Source organism: Juglans regia, chromosome 7 (genome assembly GCF_001411555.2).
Source record: "Juglans regia cultivar Chandler chromosome 7, Walnut 2.0, whole genome shotgun sequence".
Classification (NCBI taxonomy): domain Eukaryota; kingdom Viridiplantae; phylum Streptophyta; class Magnoliopsida; order Fagales; family Juglandaceae; genus Juglans; species Juglans regia.
The window spans coordinates 44,733,146-44,749,032 of NC_049907.1; the positions used below are offsets into that span (position 1 = coordinate 44,733,146).

Consider the following 15,887-nt stretch of genomic DNA (forward strand, 5'->3'; position numbering starts at 1 on the left):
ATGAATATAATTTTTCTTTTTATAATATATTTTACAATTATATTTTAAAATAATTATATTTATATTATAAATTATTTTAAAAAATAATCATAATTGTGTAAAATATCTATAATTAAAAAAGGGGTCCCATTCTACTCTACAAATTCCGTTTTCCTTTCGGTCGCATTTGAGCTTCTAGACTCCGGGGCGCGCGTTCTTCTCAGGCTCCCAAAACCCTCCCTCCTTCTCTCTCCCTCTCTCGCTTCTAAAACCCTAAATTAATTTTTGTCTTTTTTGATAAGTTAATTTTTGTCCTCGAATGGCAGAATCGTCTCGGTTGGGTCAGTCCATTGACTCCTTCGTCGACTCGTCTTGTTCCCTTACACAGCAGGTTCACGCTCTGCTTCCTTCTGCTCCAAGTTATCGACGTTCATTGTAAATTATCTCGTGTCTTAAGTATTTGAATGCCTTCTTATTTGCCTAGAAAAATCTTTAAAAATGTAATTTGACCTAATTTATATAATTATGGGATAAGTAGGGAAAAGTTAAGTTTGGTGGAACATGATAGTACTTGTTCTGTTTTTTAGTTCCATATCTAGTTGTCAAACCAAAATCTTAGTTCCATATATTCTTTCTTGCTGTGAACACGAATAATTTATGCGTGTGTTAATATGGCCATTGCTTATACGTTTGGGGTGTGTATGTATGAGAGAGAGAGAGAGGACTTTTGAAATCTAGGAAATTAACGAGGTGCATTGGAATAATGGGGACAGCTTCCAAGTAAAGGAATGGAAATAATTAATGGAGTTGTAGGATCAAGTAAAGAAATGAAAATAATTAATTGATGCTAGGATCTTTCGATGTTGAAGCATTTTGGAAAAACATTGATACAAGCACCTGACCTTCTAACACATGATTAAGCACGGTGATCTTATTTAAAAAATATAAGAATCATGAAGCCTATCTAATAATTGGTTTAAATTGCCTTAGTGATAATGTTATATTTTGCCCAAAATGAAAATTAACTTTATATCTGCCTAAACAACCTTATTAAGAATTTTTAGGTATTCTGTTCCCTAGAATCATGGTAAAATGCCACACAAAAAGCTTAATTATCTCAACCATTCATCCAAATTCATTCCTTTGTTGCCATTAGACCCTTATTTGTGAACAAACCATAATGTAGTACTGACTCCTTTTACCCATCACTTCATAGATGTCCAGGACAAACTTTTGCATACTGCATTCACTTCACATGCTCTCTCCGCTACTGTCCACCCACAAGGCATTTATACTAGGACCAGTGCTACTTCCTCGTTCAGAATATGAGCCACCACTAACAGTTTATGTGTTGCTGTGTTGTGAGATAGGTTAAATTTAATTTATTCAATTTGTATGTGCACTACAGGCTGCTAGCTTGGACACAATCACTTCTCTTGTGAAGAATGGTGTATTATCTGTGGAAGGACTGGTATGATCTACCTGTATCATTAGTTTTATTTATTATTGCAAATTTGCATGCATGGTTGGTATATTAAATATTTTCGTTTGTATTTAGGTCAGAGAGATGGAGATGTATTTGACCACAACCGATAACATCATTCGTGCTAGAGGTACCTCAGTTAACCTTAAGACGTGTTGGTTTGAATGATTTTTTGGTGACTATTATAAAAATAAATCAAGTTACACTTTGTGTGAGTAGTGCAATACATATTTCCTATGCAAATCTATGTTTGTGATGGTCCATTGTAGATATCTGCAAGGAAAATTACTGTTTTTTTTTCCTCCTCTTTATGGTAGTGGTGGGGTTGTTGTCTGGGGAATAAGGGCCTTATAATTTAACTATGAAACACTAAATTGTTTGTAAGCTTCTTTTCCTCTAGGGAAATGAAGCCAGCACCTAACAATTTCTAGAACATGGTAATCCTTTCCAGGTATCCTTCTTCTTGGAGAAGTACTCGCATGTCTTGTATCAAAGCCGTTAGAGAATGCTACTATACATAGCTTGATAGGTTTCTTCACCGACAGATTGGTGAGTATGATTTTTTTTTTCTGCATCATCATTTACTTAGGAAATTTTGATTTCTAATTTCTGCTTCTGCTTCTGATTTTCATTTTCATTTTTTGTTTAATACTTCCAAATTTTTCCTTCATTTTTTCATCCTTTTTCTATTATTCTCATTTTTTCCTTCTAAATTCTACCTGGCATGTGTGATTTTTATAATGGTATTGGAGCCTTGGATAGATCCTGCTCCGGTTTTTAACACATTTACAAATATCATAATCGTGGTGTTGTAATTTTTTTCTTAATTCTTATTTGTATGATTGATATTTTCTAACAAGATCATCAAGTCTTTGTTTATACACACACACACACATATATTGATGATGTGAAACCTCATCAAGGTGGGTCCCTTTGGACCCACTCTAGGGAATAAACTTTGGATACATGACCCCACCCCCTAGAACTATGTATCGGGTAATCTCCAGGGGATTTTCGTTGTTTCTTCTTATTATTGTGATTGTTTACAGGCAAATATACACGCATATATGCATGTGCATGCTTTCCAAATTTATCAAAAGGGGTTGCATTTGCATGGTCTCCAGAATTCCTCATTATAAAAAAAATCTGTCATAACATGGAAATTGCTGAGCAACAAGAATTCTTGGTGTCATCTTCGTGGCAGCAAGCCTCTCTGCATGCATTCTCAAAGTGTCCGGGCACGAATTTATTCAAGTTTCACCAATAATGCTTGTTCTTCCTCTTGTTGAGATGATTTTTCTATCGTGAAGCATTTCCTTTGGTAACTTGATAGCATGGAATAAGGGTTATTTCCATGAGAGAATTTTTGTGATTTGGATTTTGATTCATAGGTTGCATCTGGTTTCATCATAGTTAATAATGTAAATAGCTGTAGTAGCGATAGAGAATAGATGTTATATGTGTAAAGGGCGATTGAACTTGGTTGCTCACTCACACATTACTCTTTTCTTATCTTTTCAGCTATAGGCTTTTTAGACTTTGTGTGGGACATGCTGATGCAATTATGATGGGGGATTCTTTCTCCCAATGTGCCAAATTTGAAAAATGTGCTTTTGAATTTTGATAGCTGCCAATTATTTTTCCTATTTTTTTTTTCATGCATATGGACAGGCAATGCTATGTATTCTTTTTGACAAGTAATATTTTTTTAAGAAGTGAGAAGCACATGTAATCTTTACTTTTTTTTTTTTTTTTTGAATTATTCTGTAAAACGGAGTTCATATGGAGTCTCTTTGCTTGATTTTTTTGTCGTTTCTTTTCTGGTTGTACACGTTGTGAGAAGAGCTGTCAGTAGTTTCAGACACTCATATTAGACATGATATATGTCTTAACAGTCAAATAGTCAACTGTAATAGATTTGAATGGATTACGTGTCCATGAGCTTCTTGTATCGGTTTGCAGGGTTACATTCAGATCCTACCGCATTGTTGTTTAAGAATTATGTACTTTGTTGTTATATCGAGGTATAATTGATAATACCATATCTATATCAGGCAGATTGGAAATGTTTACGTGGTGCACTAGTTGGTTGCTTGGCACTGATGAGGAGGAAACTTGATGCTGGGATGGTCACTGACACCGATGCAAAAGCAGTTGCCCACTCTTTTTTACAGAACCTACAAGTGCAGTCTTTAGGACAGCATGATAGGAAGGTGATTTTTTCTTCTCACTCAGAATGATGATACGGTATATGTAATGCGCGAAATCTCATCAATTAACCATACCATAAGGGACAGGAGTATGCAACTTTTTACATGAATGATGGACTATTTTTTGCAGCCATTGTTACTGGCAGAAAATATAATAGATCTGCAATGGTACCTACCAATCCAATGCCTTGTTATGGTTTCAAAGTATTTGATTTTACAATAAAAATGTTCTTGCAGCTTTGCTTTGAACTTCTGGAGTGCCTGTTAGAATGCTACCCTGATTCAGTTGCTCCACTGGTATTGTTTCCAGTATATATTTCATTTGCTTTATGCTGTCCTCTTTTTATAGGATTGACATCACTTTCACTGGTCTTACCATGGCGAGTGATCAAATACTTTCTCCCGAAACCTGTTTAATTTTAGAATTTAGCATGTCCATTTTTAGTGCAACCATGTATGATGCAGAGAGTTTCTTAGAATATCAATTTAAGATTATGATAAAAGCTTTTGATTTCAAGATCCCATGCATCGACATTGCACTTGTTGAGTTATATATTATATGAATCACGTAAAATCTAGAGTTGAACATGTCTATTTGGCATTGCAATTTATGTTACTGCTGTCTTCAAATAAAGTATTTTATTCCAATTCTTTAAGCTAGTTGTTAGTCATGTCATTTTAAATATATATTTTTTTTTTGATAAGTAATCAAGAAGTTTTATTTATAATAATAGGCAAAGCCCAAGTGCACAGGAATTATGATAAAAGCTTTTGATTTCAAGATCCCATGCATCGACATTGCACTTGTTGAGTTATATATTATATGAATCACGTAAAATCTAGAGTTGAACATGTCTATTTGGCATTGCAATTTATAATACCGCTGTCTTCAAATAAAGTATTTTATTCCAATTCTTTAAGCTAGGTGTTAATCATGTCATTTTAAAATCTTTCAGATTTCTTAATAATGAACTGTTGCTTGCAACCAACATTAGAGCGATTTAAGTTGTCTGATGGCGTGTCATTAGTTAATGTTTCTCTGTAACATACTTCTTTTTTATACTAATCATGTTTTCCTATGTTATCTAGGGTGATGAGCTTGTTTATGGAATCTGTGAAGCTGTTGACTCAGAAAAGGATCCTCAATGCTTATTGCTGACATTTCGTATCATTGAAGTACTGGCACGACTATTTCCAGATCAATCTGGTCCGCTTGCTAGTTTTGCTGGGGATCTCTTTGAAATTCTGGGCTGTTATTTTCCTATTCATTTTACACATGTAAGCTGAATGTATGGCCTTAACGCTTGTTGCATTCTTTCTTATTTCTATGTATTTGATTAGTGCAAGTTCCTTTATTTCTTCTAACATAATTTGTCACTATTTCTTATGCAATTATTATTTTTAATTGGTAATCAAGGTATTTTATTCATAAGAGTAGGCAAACTGGCAAAGCCCAAGTATACAGGGAGTATACATGAGAAATACCTAGTTAGTGTTTACAACTGATAGTAAAAAGTCATGTACAGTTAGTCCGTTACAAACAACGGCCCCCACCCATGAGAACAATGTTAAGAAAAAAACTTTCAGCTCCTCCATTGTCTTCTCACAGTTTTCTAAGCTCCTATCATTTCGTTCCCGCCATATACACCAACACATGCAAATAGAGACCATTTTCCAGATTGCTGTGAATTGTGAATTACCTCGGAGACTTCTTCAGCTAGTTAGAAAATCCACCAAACTAGAAGGCATGACCCATGATAAACCGAGTCCTGTGAAGAAGTGATTCCACATGTTTCTCGCCACCTCGCAATGTAGAAATGGATGATCTATCGATTCCCCATCTTTCTTACACATGCAACACCAGTCCAACACTATTATCTGACATTTCCTTAAGTTATTTGTGGTGAGAGTTTTGCCTAATGCTGTTGTCCAAACAAAAAAAGCAGCTTTTGAAGGAGCTTTTGTCTGCCAAATGCTCTTCCATGGAAATGTGTGCTTGCCTGGGCTTGTTAAAACTTTGTGAAATGATTTGACAGTGAATTTACCTTTCTTGGATGGACTCCAAATCATCCTATCCATGGTCCCTCAGTCATACATACAGAATACAGTGCCACATAGAACTCTGTGATCGTCTCCAACTCCCAGTCTTGGGCTACACTAATAAAATCAACATTCCATTGAGGGGAGCCACCGGAAAAAACCAAGAGGACCGCTATCGTTGCATCCTTCGCTCGTGCGAACTCAAATATGGCAGGAAAGGTATCTTGGAGGCTTTGTTCACCACACCAGTTGTCATACCAAAATTTGACACGAAAGTGATCACCCACTACAATATATTTATGTCTTCGGAAGAACTCCCAACCCTTCCTAATGTATTTCCACAGACCCACCCCATATGGACCACATACCTCATTCGAACACCAACCATCCCATGCCTCTCCAACCTACGCATCTATAACAGACTTCCACAAGCCCCCCCCTTTTACGTTGATACCGTCATACTATTTACCCAATAGAGCTTGGTTGAACTTCATTAAGCTACCAATTCTCAATCCACCTCTGGAAATTGGAGTACAAACCATTGACCAATTAATCAAATGGAATTTGAACTCATCTCCCAAACCACCACAAAAAGTCGCGTTGTAGCTTCTCAAGACGGTTTGCAACCTTTGCTAGTAACGGGAGCAAGGATAAAAAATAAGTGGGTAGGTTGGATAGAGTACTTTTAATCAAGGTGAGCCTACCACCTTTAGACAAATTCAACCTCTTCCAAGATGCTAGTCTACGCTCCACCTTCTCAATCAATACATTCCAAATCTGCTCTTATGCAATTATTATCTTCCCTCGAGCAATATTGCATCATTTCTTATTTCTATGCATTTGATCTCGATGCCCTTAGCTATTTTTCAAAATCTTCAAGGTGATAGTTCCATTTTGTTCCTATATGCTCATTTGATGTATATGGAATTGAAGACATTAAAATCTTCAAGGAACGTGAACAGAGGACGGAGGAGCTCAAGAATTTCTTTATCCATAATCTTCTCCTGTGGAATGCATCTATAAATGGACTTAGGCCCTGTTTGGATTCAGAGATGGTTTCATCTCATCATTACAATTTTCTCAAATTTCTACATAAAATATAATAAACAATTCAACTTTTTCAAATCCCAAAACAATAATAATATTAAAAAATAATATTCTAACAATATTTCATTCAATTCATCTAAAACCATCTCATCTCATCTCATTTCACTATCCAAACCAACCCTTAGTTTACATGATTTTCTAGAATCTTTTTCTTTTACTAGTTGGGTCTCTCATGTATACTACCTATGTATTTGGGTTGTCTTGTTGCGCTTATTAATAAAGATCTTCTTACTTATAAGAAAAATTATGTCTTTTGACATAATCTATCACTATTTCTTATGCAATTTTTATCTTCACTCAAGCAAAAACTAGGGATTCTTGAAGACATTCAGCACAATGAGAAACCAATGACTTTCTCTTATAATGCTCACAGCACAACATGAGAGTATCCAAGGATTTCAAAGCCCATCTTCTTTTTCAAAACTGAATAAAATCTAGTCTATCTTCCTCTACTTGGTTAAACTTATTTGTAAGTGCTATGAAAAAAAAACTTATTTGTAAATGCTATGAAAAAAAAACTTATTTTTAAATCCTAATGACGAAGATATGAAGCCTTATATGTGAACTAATGAGTTTAATTAAATAAAAGTTACTAAAGTTAAGAGTGCGAGGCCACCTTCAAGTCATTTGATATCCTATTGTTTGATATGAAAGTTGAACTTTTCTAATTCTTGGATTGAAACCGATTCATGAAGTTCCTGGAGACAATATTTTGGTGACACTTTACAGGCTCTTGCCTGTCACTGATATGTGATATTTGGGTTTTTTTTTTTGTCCCCATATCACAGCCAAAAGCAGAGGATCTTGGTATCAAAAGAGATGACCTATCAGAGGCACTAATGGTATGTCCTGCTTACTTTTGAGTCTTCTTAGAGCTTATCATACTTAGTCTTATGGCTGAATTTCATTACTGTAATACTTTTTTCACAGTTTAGAGTTTCGAAGTGACTTATTGGGAAAAGATCTTTTCCCCCCTCTTGTTTTTGATTCCTCCAGTCATATGTGATTCATACATTACATATATGGAGTTGGGTGAAGTTTCATGTGCTCTGCTAAACAGAATAGAAATTCTCTCATTGCTAGATTGATCCATATGATTTGATGAAGAATGAGCAAATGATGGGATTTTTTTCTATACAAGGGAAATGAGATTGCTTGGGGTGGAAATGTGGTAGGACAATGGTTATGCATACGACCCACTTCATTAATCTTAAGGGCATACAATTTGCCTTTCCAGTTATTTGTGGCTGTAGGAAGATGTTTTTCTCTGCATGAGAATAAAACATTTACAACTACCTTGCTCATTATTTCATCTCTTTCTTTGGAATACCAGTATGGTCCCAGGTTCTTATATTTAATTGAAATTTTCAATAAAGTCTTCTGAGCAATTTTCTTAAAATTTGACACAAGGTTGAAAACATAACAGAGGAAGGAGGTGTGTACTTTGTACCTGTACGTGGGAAGCATAAGCTCCCTATTTCTTTTTGGCTTCATGTTTGCTCTTTCACTATGTGAAGCTTTGATCTTAGATAGCTACAAAAGTATGTAGTTATTATCTGGAATGGATTGTCAGTAGTAAAGAAGGTAGGCAAGACCAACTTCAGCTCCCTGCCTGGCTCCTCGAAGTTGGATCTACGGTCGGGCTACTACCAAGTGCATATTGCGGAAGGAGACAAGCCAAAGACAACCTGTGTGACAAGCATGCAACCTTACTAATAAAGGGATGTTTGATTTGGTTATGCCTTTTGGAGTAACCAATGCCCCTGCCATGTTATGCACCCTCCACAATGAGCTGTTCCACTTTTTTTCTAAGAAAGTAAAAATATGGGTATTTATGCAAAATCAAAAGAAAAGCATTTGCGAAGACCGTGTTTAAATCAGAAAATAAAAACTGTGGTTTTTCAGTTGTCAATTTATTTGATTATGACACAGCAGGACGCCACTCAATAGGTGTTTATCCAACTGTGTGGAATTGGCATTTCGCATGGCATAGGCTGAGTCACTTTAAAGAGTTTATAAGTTAAGCAAATCAAGTTAATCACTCTATGTGAGGGAAGTGATGGTCATATGCATAATTTTAATTTTCTGATAGTAATGCTAATGCATAATCCAAGTGCATTTTCTATGATGTAATGCCTTTTTCTTATAGTTTATTTGTATATTACAACCCCATTTCTTGTTGGACATGTTACTCTCACATTTCTCATTAACATCAACTGTATTTATCTTTCTGCAGTTAGCATTCTCCTCCACACCCTTTTTTGAGCCATTTGCCATTCCATTGCTTCTTGAAAAACTTTCTTCTTCTCTACCATTTGCAAAGGTTGGTGCCAATTCTATGTAATTTTATGTTCTATGATTGTTTTTTAAGTAGCATTTTTTTACTATTATGCATTAAAATCTGCTGAGACCATCTTATATGCTCTTAGGTTGATTCTCTAAAGTATCTCAGCAGTTGCACATTGAAGTATGGAGCAGAGAGAATGTTAAAACATGCTGGAGCTATCTGGTTGGCAATTAAAGATGCAATATATAATTCAATACAAGAGCCGGCTTTATCCTTTACTTCAGAATCACTAGTTGGTCTTGGCTTTCAGGAGAATGAAATTGCTAAAGAAGCTTTAACACTTCTCCAGCGGGTTATTGTGCAAAGTGATAGTTTGTATTTAAGTTTGATTGTTAAAGATGAAGACATAAATATGATTTTGAACACCATCACCAGTTACGAGAGTTATAATGATATTTACTCGCAAGGCAGGCTGAAATTACATGTAGTTGGTCGTTTCCTCTCTATTTCTGCAAGGAGTTCCATTGCTTCCTGCAATAGAGTGTTTGAAAGTTTCTTCCCGCGATTGATGGAAATTCTAGGGCTTCCTGTAAAAAACTTGTCTGCGGATCACTCACCAATTGTCAGTTCTTTAATCTCCAAAAGACTTAATTTTGGAGCTCTTTATCTCTGCATTGAGCTTCTTGCATCATACAGAGATTTGACTGCAGGATCCAAGGAAATTGCTTCCAAATCCATTTCTGCAAGTGAGACATGCTACGGCATGCTTCAGAGCTATTCAAATTTATTAACCGAGGCCTTTTGTTCTACCTTGGTGACTAGTCCTCAAGATGCAGATATTTATTTTGGAGGTGAATGCTTCTGCCTTGGAACTTCTTTGGAATTTATCTATTATTATTATTTTTTGTTAAATTCTGGTGGGGATACTAGGATTTTTCTTTCTTTCTTCCCCTTTTTTCTCTTAAAGAAGAAAATCAGAATCTAATGTCGAGAGTAATACCAGTAGTCAGTTCTCATGTGAATTCAGTTATTCTGAAAGTTTTCATGGTCGGTTTTATCTTGTTTCTTTTTGTTCTTTCATGATTTGCTTTTTGGGTTCTGATCGGTTCAAGTTTTTTGATATATGAGAATAAAGTACCTGTAAAATCCTGACGGTATTGCCCTTTTCTCTTGGATATATATGTAGTGAAGGGTTTGCAGATTCTGGCTACTTTCCCAGGATATGTTTCTCCAATGCTGATATCTGAGTTTGAGAGTATTTTGATCACACTCATGTCAATTATCACCCTGCATTTCAAGAAGACATTATTATGGAAGTTGTCATTGAAGGCGTTGGTGAATATTGGCTCATTTATTGATGAATATCACGAGTCTGAGAAGGTTTCAAGCTACATGGGTGTTGTAGTTGAAAAGAGTATTTCCTTGGTGTCTCTTGATGATTTTACCATGCCTTTTCCACTCAAACTGGAAGCAATATCTGGCATTGGCGCTAGTGGACTGAATTATATGCTGAAAATTGTCCGAGGGTTGGAAGAAGCTATATACACCAATTTATCTGAGTTTTATGTATGTATAACATTTTACTTCTCTATCGGGTAGTGTTAAAAAACTAGGTCCTGGAATGTCCTGTGTAAGAAGTTGGTTCTTATGTATTTGTGACATCCTTCAGTGGTGTTAATTTACTTCAAGATGATGTTATTTACTTGGTTTCTCTGTTATGAATTCTGTGGGGAAAATCAGTTTTCTCGAGGCCAACTTCGGGGCTGAGGACATTTCCCGACCTTGTATTTATTGTTGGTTTCATTTTGTTCTTTTCTTGCACAACTTAAATTTAAGATCATTTATTTTCTTGATCTTATGGCAGTTCAACTTCACATTTGTTTGTGTAGGCACATGAAAATATGAAGTCACCTGAAATCACCATCCGGCTCTTGGAATGCTACTCTAATAAGGTGCTTCCATGGTAAACAGTTAAACCCTGAATGTTCTCTTTCCATATTCTCAGTTCCTTGTGCTTCCACTACGATGATATGCATTGAGTGGGTTTGAACTTATTTTTGCAAATGTGATATGCTTACGATATTTGATATTTAGGACATTTTTCTTTAAGCCTTCCCCTTCAAAACATAAGATTTGATCCTCCCCTCTTAAATTATCAAACACCACCACTGGTCCACTACTACGAAGACCCAACCTCATTCTCTTCTTTTTTCTGTGATTCAGTTCATATTCACAATTGTAGAACAACATTGATTTCTAAAGATGTCTAGTGAATTCATAAAAACTTCCTATTAAAAATGTTCAGAGCCATATTATTGCTATTGCGATACCCATTTTAATGTCCCCCCCCCCCCCCCCCAACTTTTTTATGGAGCCATTCGTTGTGATTTCTTGTTTGAATTACCTTTACTTATTAGGAAAAAAAAAAAGGATTTCCTGCTGAGCAAGTCAATCCTTTTGTTGGAATGGTCTGCAGGATCCATGAAAATGGAAGTTTTGACGAAGTTTTGTTGCGCTTCCCTGTTAATGTATGGAGCCAAATTGAAAGTCATGTTGATTTTAGTATTCAAGTCCAAGAAATGGTAGGTAAAGCTGCTGTCTGGTTTTATACCCATAAAAAAACTGCTATCTTGTTTTACAATCTTTATTATTATTAGTTTTTAAAAATATTATTATGTCTTACTATGATGTCTGATGTGCTGAAAACTCCAAGTAAAGCTGACATTGCTGGTTGGGCTGCATTGGTTACCAATTAAAGATCAAACACATTTCTATTCTGAGAAGTGTTATTGACGTGTTTATTTCTGCTTTAGGAGCTTCTTGATGCAACAATGACTGCAATGAGGCATGCTGTTGCATTTTGTTCAGTGGAAAGCCAAAACAAAATAATCCAGAAAGCTTACAGCATTCTTTCATCAAGCACTTTTTTTCCACTGAAGGAATTCACATCCCTAACCATTCAATTTCAACTGGGTGGGCTACAGCTTGCTCGGAAGATAGACAATTTGTCCTATAGAGATGAATGGATTCTTTCATTATTTGCATCTGTAGTTATAGCAGCTCGTCCTCAAACTCCCATTCCAAATCTTAAAGAAATATTGCAATTATTTATGACTACACTTCTCAAGGGTTCTGTTCCAGCAGCTCAGGCATTGGGTTCCATAGTCAACAAATTGGGTAAAGAGTCCAATGAGTTAAAGATTTCAAGTGACTGTACCTTGGAAGAAGCTCTAGAAACCATTTTTCGAACTAAGTTATGGAGTTCTCATGATAATGGTGCTTTAATGAAATGTAGTGGAACAAATAATGGAAGTGAAATGAGCTTTGCTGATTCATGCCTTGGTGTGGTGAACAATAATTTGCCCCAGATACATGCCATTACTGGACTATCATGGATTGGAAAAGGTTTGCTTCTGAGAGGTCATGAAAAGCTTAAAGATGTAACTATGATTTTTCTGGAGTTTTTACTCAAAAATAACAAAGCAGATGCTTTTCCATTAAAGCAGAACTCACTAGAGAGCAGTAGTGAGCGGGATTTACATCCTTCGGTGATAAAAAGTGCTGCGGATGCATTTCATATTCTAATGAGTGATTCTGAAGTTTGTTTGAACCGAAAATTTCATGCAGTGATACGACCACTCTATAAGCAACGTTTTTTCTCTACCATGATGCCCATTTTGCAGCCTTTGATAATGAAAAATGATTCATCACTTTCCAGGTACAGACCCTATTCCTACTCACTGTGAATTGAGCTTGGCTTTTCTTAGCGCTCATCTGATGCAGTGTAGCTATTTTATGTTACTGTGCATTGTCTGTCTTGAAAAATTCTCAAATTGATTTAAGGATTCTTACCTGGTTATTTATTAAATAAAAAACCGAAGTTTGATCCTTTCTAGAATGATTTGAAATTCTTTACAAAGGGTACGTCGTTTCCCAGGAACCTTGCGGTCCCCGTCACTGGCCACTGCGGCCTGGTTTCCTTCATCACTATCGGTTCCCATAAGAAAAAAATCTGCACTATTTACGTAGGTTTAGGTTAGCTTTGTGTTGATGTCGTAACAGCCAGTGTTTCCTTTGCTTACTCTCATAAGCCTCATAAATTAATTCTATTTAATTTTCTCACCTATATGGTATCAATATGCACTTGGGTCATTGTAGAGTTACATATCAGACTGGAGTCACAGGATTGTCTTGCACTGCAACATTCTGCACAATATCCTGGAAGCTTAGCTGTTTAAGTAACTCTGTTCAGTTTTAACATTCTGCACAATATTTTGTGTTTTACTTGAGATTATCCTAGCAAAAGTTTGAAAAGGATTAATGGTACTCGTGAAGTAATTCCTCTATAATCTCAGATCTATGCTGTGCCGGGCTTTTGCACATATCATATCTGATACTCCACTAACTCCTATTCTGAGTGAAGCCAAGAAGGTTAGTGTCAGAATATCTCAGTATCTGCAGCGATTAGATTTCATGTCCTTTTCCATATTTTGGACTACATCAAGAAAGTAAGATGCCATAAAAATTTTGCAGCTTATACCTATCATTCTGGATTGCTTGTCCATGCTGAACAAGGATATTCAGGATAAAGATATATTGTACAGTCTCCTGCTAGTCTTATCTGGGATATTGACGGATAAAAATGGTAAGGCTAAATTTATGGTTGGTGCAATTCTTTTGTTATTTTTCAGGGTAGTTGTGCTTTGTGCATAACTGCATGCATTTAGAACATTGCGTCATTTTTGTTCAAATTTCCTTATCACCCATGTCAAAATAGCTACAAATATTACTTACCAAAACGTATCTATGAAAGATATTGCCGTGAAAAAAGTCCAGTGTACATGGGCTTTTGCCTATCCGTATTTTCTGTATCTTATCATTTCCCTGCACATTAGGACTTTAGTTTTGTGATCTAATAACAAAATGTTGCAGCTAATAAATAAGACAGTACTGGTGTATTTCTCTGGTGGGGCTGTTAGAGGGTGCGGTTTGGATAGTGAAATGAGATGAGATGGTTTTAGATGAAAGTTGAAAGTTGAATAAAATATTATTAAAATATAATTTTTTAATATTATTATTGTTTTGGAATTTGAAAAATTTGAATTGTTTATTATATTTTGTGTGTAAATTTGAAAAAGTTATACTGATGATATGAGATGAGACGAAACACTTTTACTATCCAAACGCTGCTGCTGCTGCTTTTCATGGGGAAACAGATATGCATGATCCTACAAAAGCCATAGAAGGAAACATGTTTGTCTGACTATGAAAAATGCAATGTTGTGTCTCACTCCTATGAATAGATGATTATTTCAAAATTATCTGATTATGCTGTGTTCTACAGCGACTCTTCACCCAGTTCTAGTATATGATCTATTCTGTTTGTACTTGCAGGGCAAGAAGCTGTCATTGAGAATGTTCATCATGTTATTAATAACCTTACCAAGCTTATTGCCTATCCTCATATGATGGTACTGATTTTTTCTTCAAAAGAAAATCAAATTTACGATGTTGCTGACTTGTTTTAGAAATAAATTCACTTGTTCTTAATTACTACATTGTTGAGTGGTTTTTTTTTTTGGTTATGCTGTGGACGTAAAGCTTTATAATAGAGCCAAATTGCAAGTATCTGAGATTTCTTTATCTTGTATGTCTTCAGCTTGTTCGGGAGACAGCTATACAGTGTCTGGTTGCCATGTCCGAGCTGCCCCATGCAAGGATCTACCCCATGAGAATACAGGTTAGTAAAACTTAGCATAAGAGTGGTTAATATTACCAAATAGAACTATCCTACGGATATTAACAGCAATGCTCCACTCGAGTACTTTTAGACCAACTTATCTTTATTCATTTTCTTTAATAAGAATGTTTTTTATATGGCTGTGGTGCTCGACTTTGTGATTCTATGCATTTTCAGGTACTTCGGGCTATATCAAATGCTCTTAATGATCCTAAGAGGGCTATTCGTCAGGAAGCTGTCAGATGCCGGCAGGCATGGTAAATGCTTTGAGATCTATTCTTTTCTTCTTTTTGGGAGGATTTTTGTGTTTATTTCAATTAATTTCTGTTGATCATCGACTAGGGCATCAATTGCATCGAGAAGTCTTCATTTCTGAAGGAAGGCAGCCAGAGGTTTTCTGAAGCTGTTTTGGACAGTCTTGGGACGTGTATTTTGTTATTTGTCGTGTTTAGTCAGCATTCTAAATTTTAGGCCTAGTTCGAAAGATTAGTTTTTTTTTTATGAGTAGTACTTAACATTAGTTGACTTTACCGCCTGTATATATATCCAAGTGGGACAGGAATTTTTGTGGTAATTAAGAACATTGACGGGAATTAATTTGATTTTCCCTGGAAAAGAGGAACTTTTACAAGATAATAGCCAAAATAAAATGTACAAATAGCGGTGATGGGGAAATATATTGAGACTACGAAAATTATCAAATTACCATTCAACCTGTTGGACAGGCAAAGACTGAGAGAATAGACGCAGGTTTCGCAACTGGAAATGTTAGAAGATGAGAGTCCATCCCAACTGGCAGGCCTGTGATGCTGCTCTAGCCGGACAAAGCAGGTATGGTTTTCCACTTCTGTTTCACCATTGCAGCCCCTCAAAATTTTTTTTTTTAATTTAATTATAGTTTTTTTATTTGCAGCCTCTCAACTAGCAGGCCATCACAAAGGAGTAAGATTTAGTTGGAACCATTCCTAAACGGTAACTAGTCTTTACCTTGTTCAAATCCAATTGGTATGAATTCTAAAAGATATTTAGTTTTAACCGGCT

The 15,887-nt window shown here is 35.7% G+C and overlaps 1 protein-coding gene across 2 annotated transcripts; it reads left to right on the forward strand.

Moving 5' to 3' along the window:
• The first annotated feature begins 167 nt into the window (after positions 1-167).
• Positions 168-15,548, forward strand: LOC108988262 (MMS19 nucleotide excision repair protein homolog). Of its 2 annotated transcripts, XM_018961475.2 has the most exons (20): positions 168-370; positions 1,388-1,450; positions 1,538-1,592; positions 1,914-2,011; positions 3,517-3,675; positions 3,910-3,969; positions 4,762-4,950; positions 7,608-7,661; positions 9,056-9,142; positions 9,249-9,957; positions 10,293-10,672; positions 10,996-11,069; positions 11,583-11,688; positions 11,920-12,824; positions 13,462-13,537; positions 13,640-13,751; positions 14,501-14,577; positions 14,766-14,846; positions 15,024-15,103; positions 15,189-15,548. In XM_018961475.2, exons 1-20 carry the CDS (start codon positions 299-301, stop codon positions 15,220-15,222), a joined length of 3,471 nt encoding a protein of 1,156 aa, XP_018817020.2. In that variant the 5' UTR covers positions 168-298; the 3' UTR covers positions 15,223-15,548. The 2 variants fall into 2 exon arrangements, with proteins under 2 accessions (XP_018817020.2, XP_035548542.1); XM_035692649.1 differs by lacking the exons at positions 168-370; positions 1,388-1,450; positions 1,538-1,592 and having other exon boundaries at positions 3,521-3,675.
• Positions 15,549-15,887: the final 339 nt, after the last annotated feature.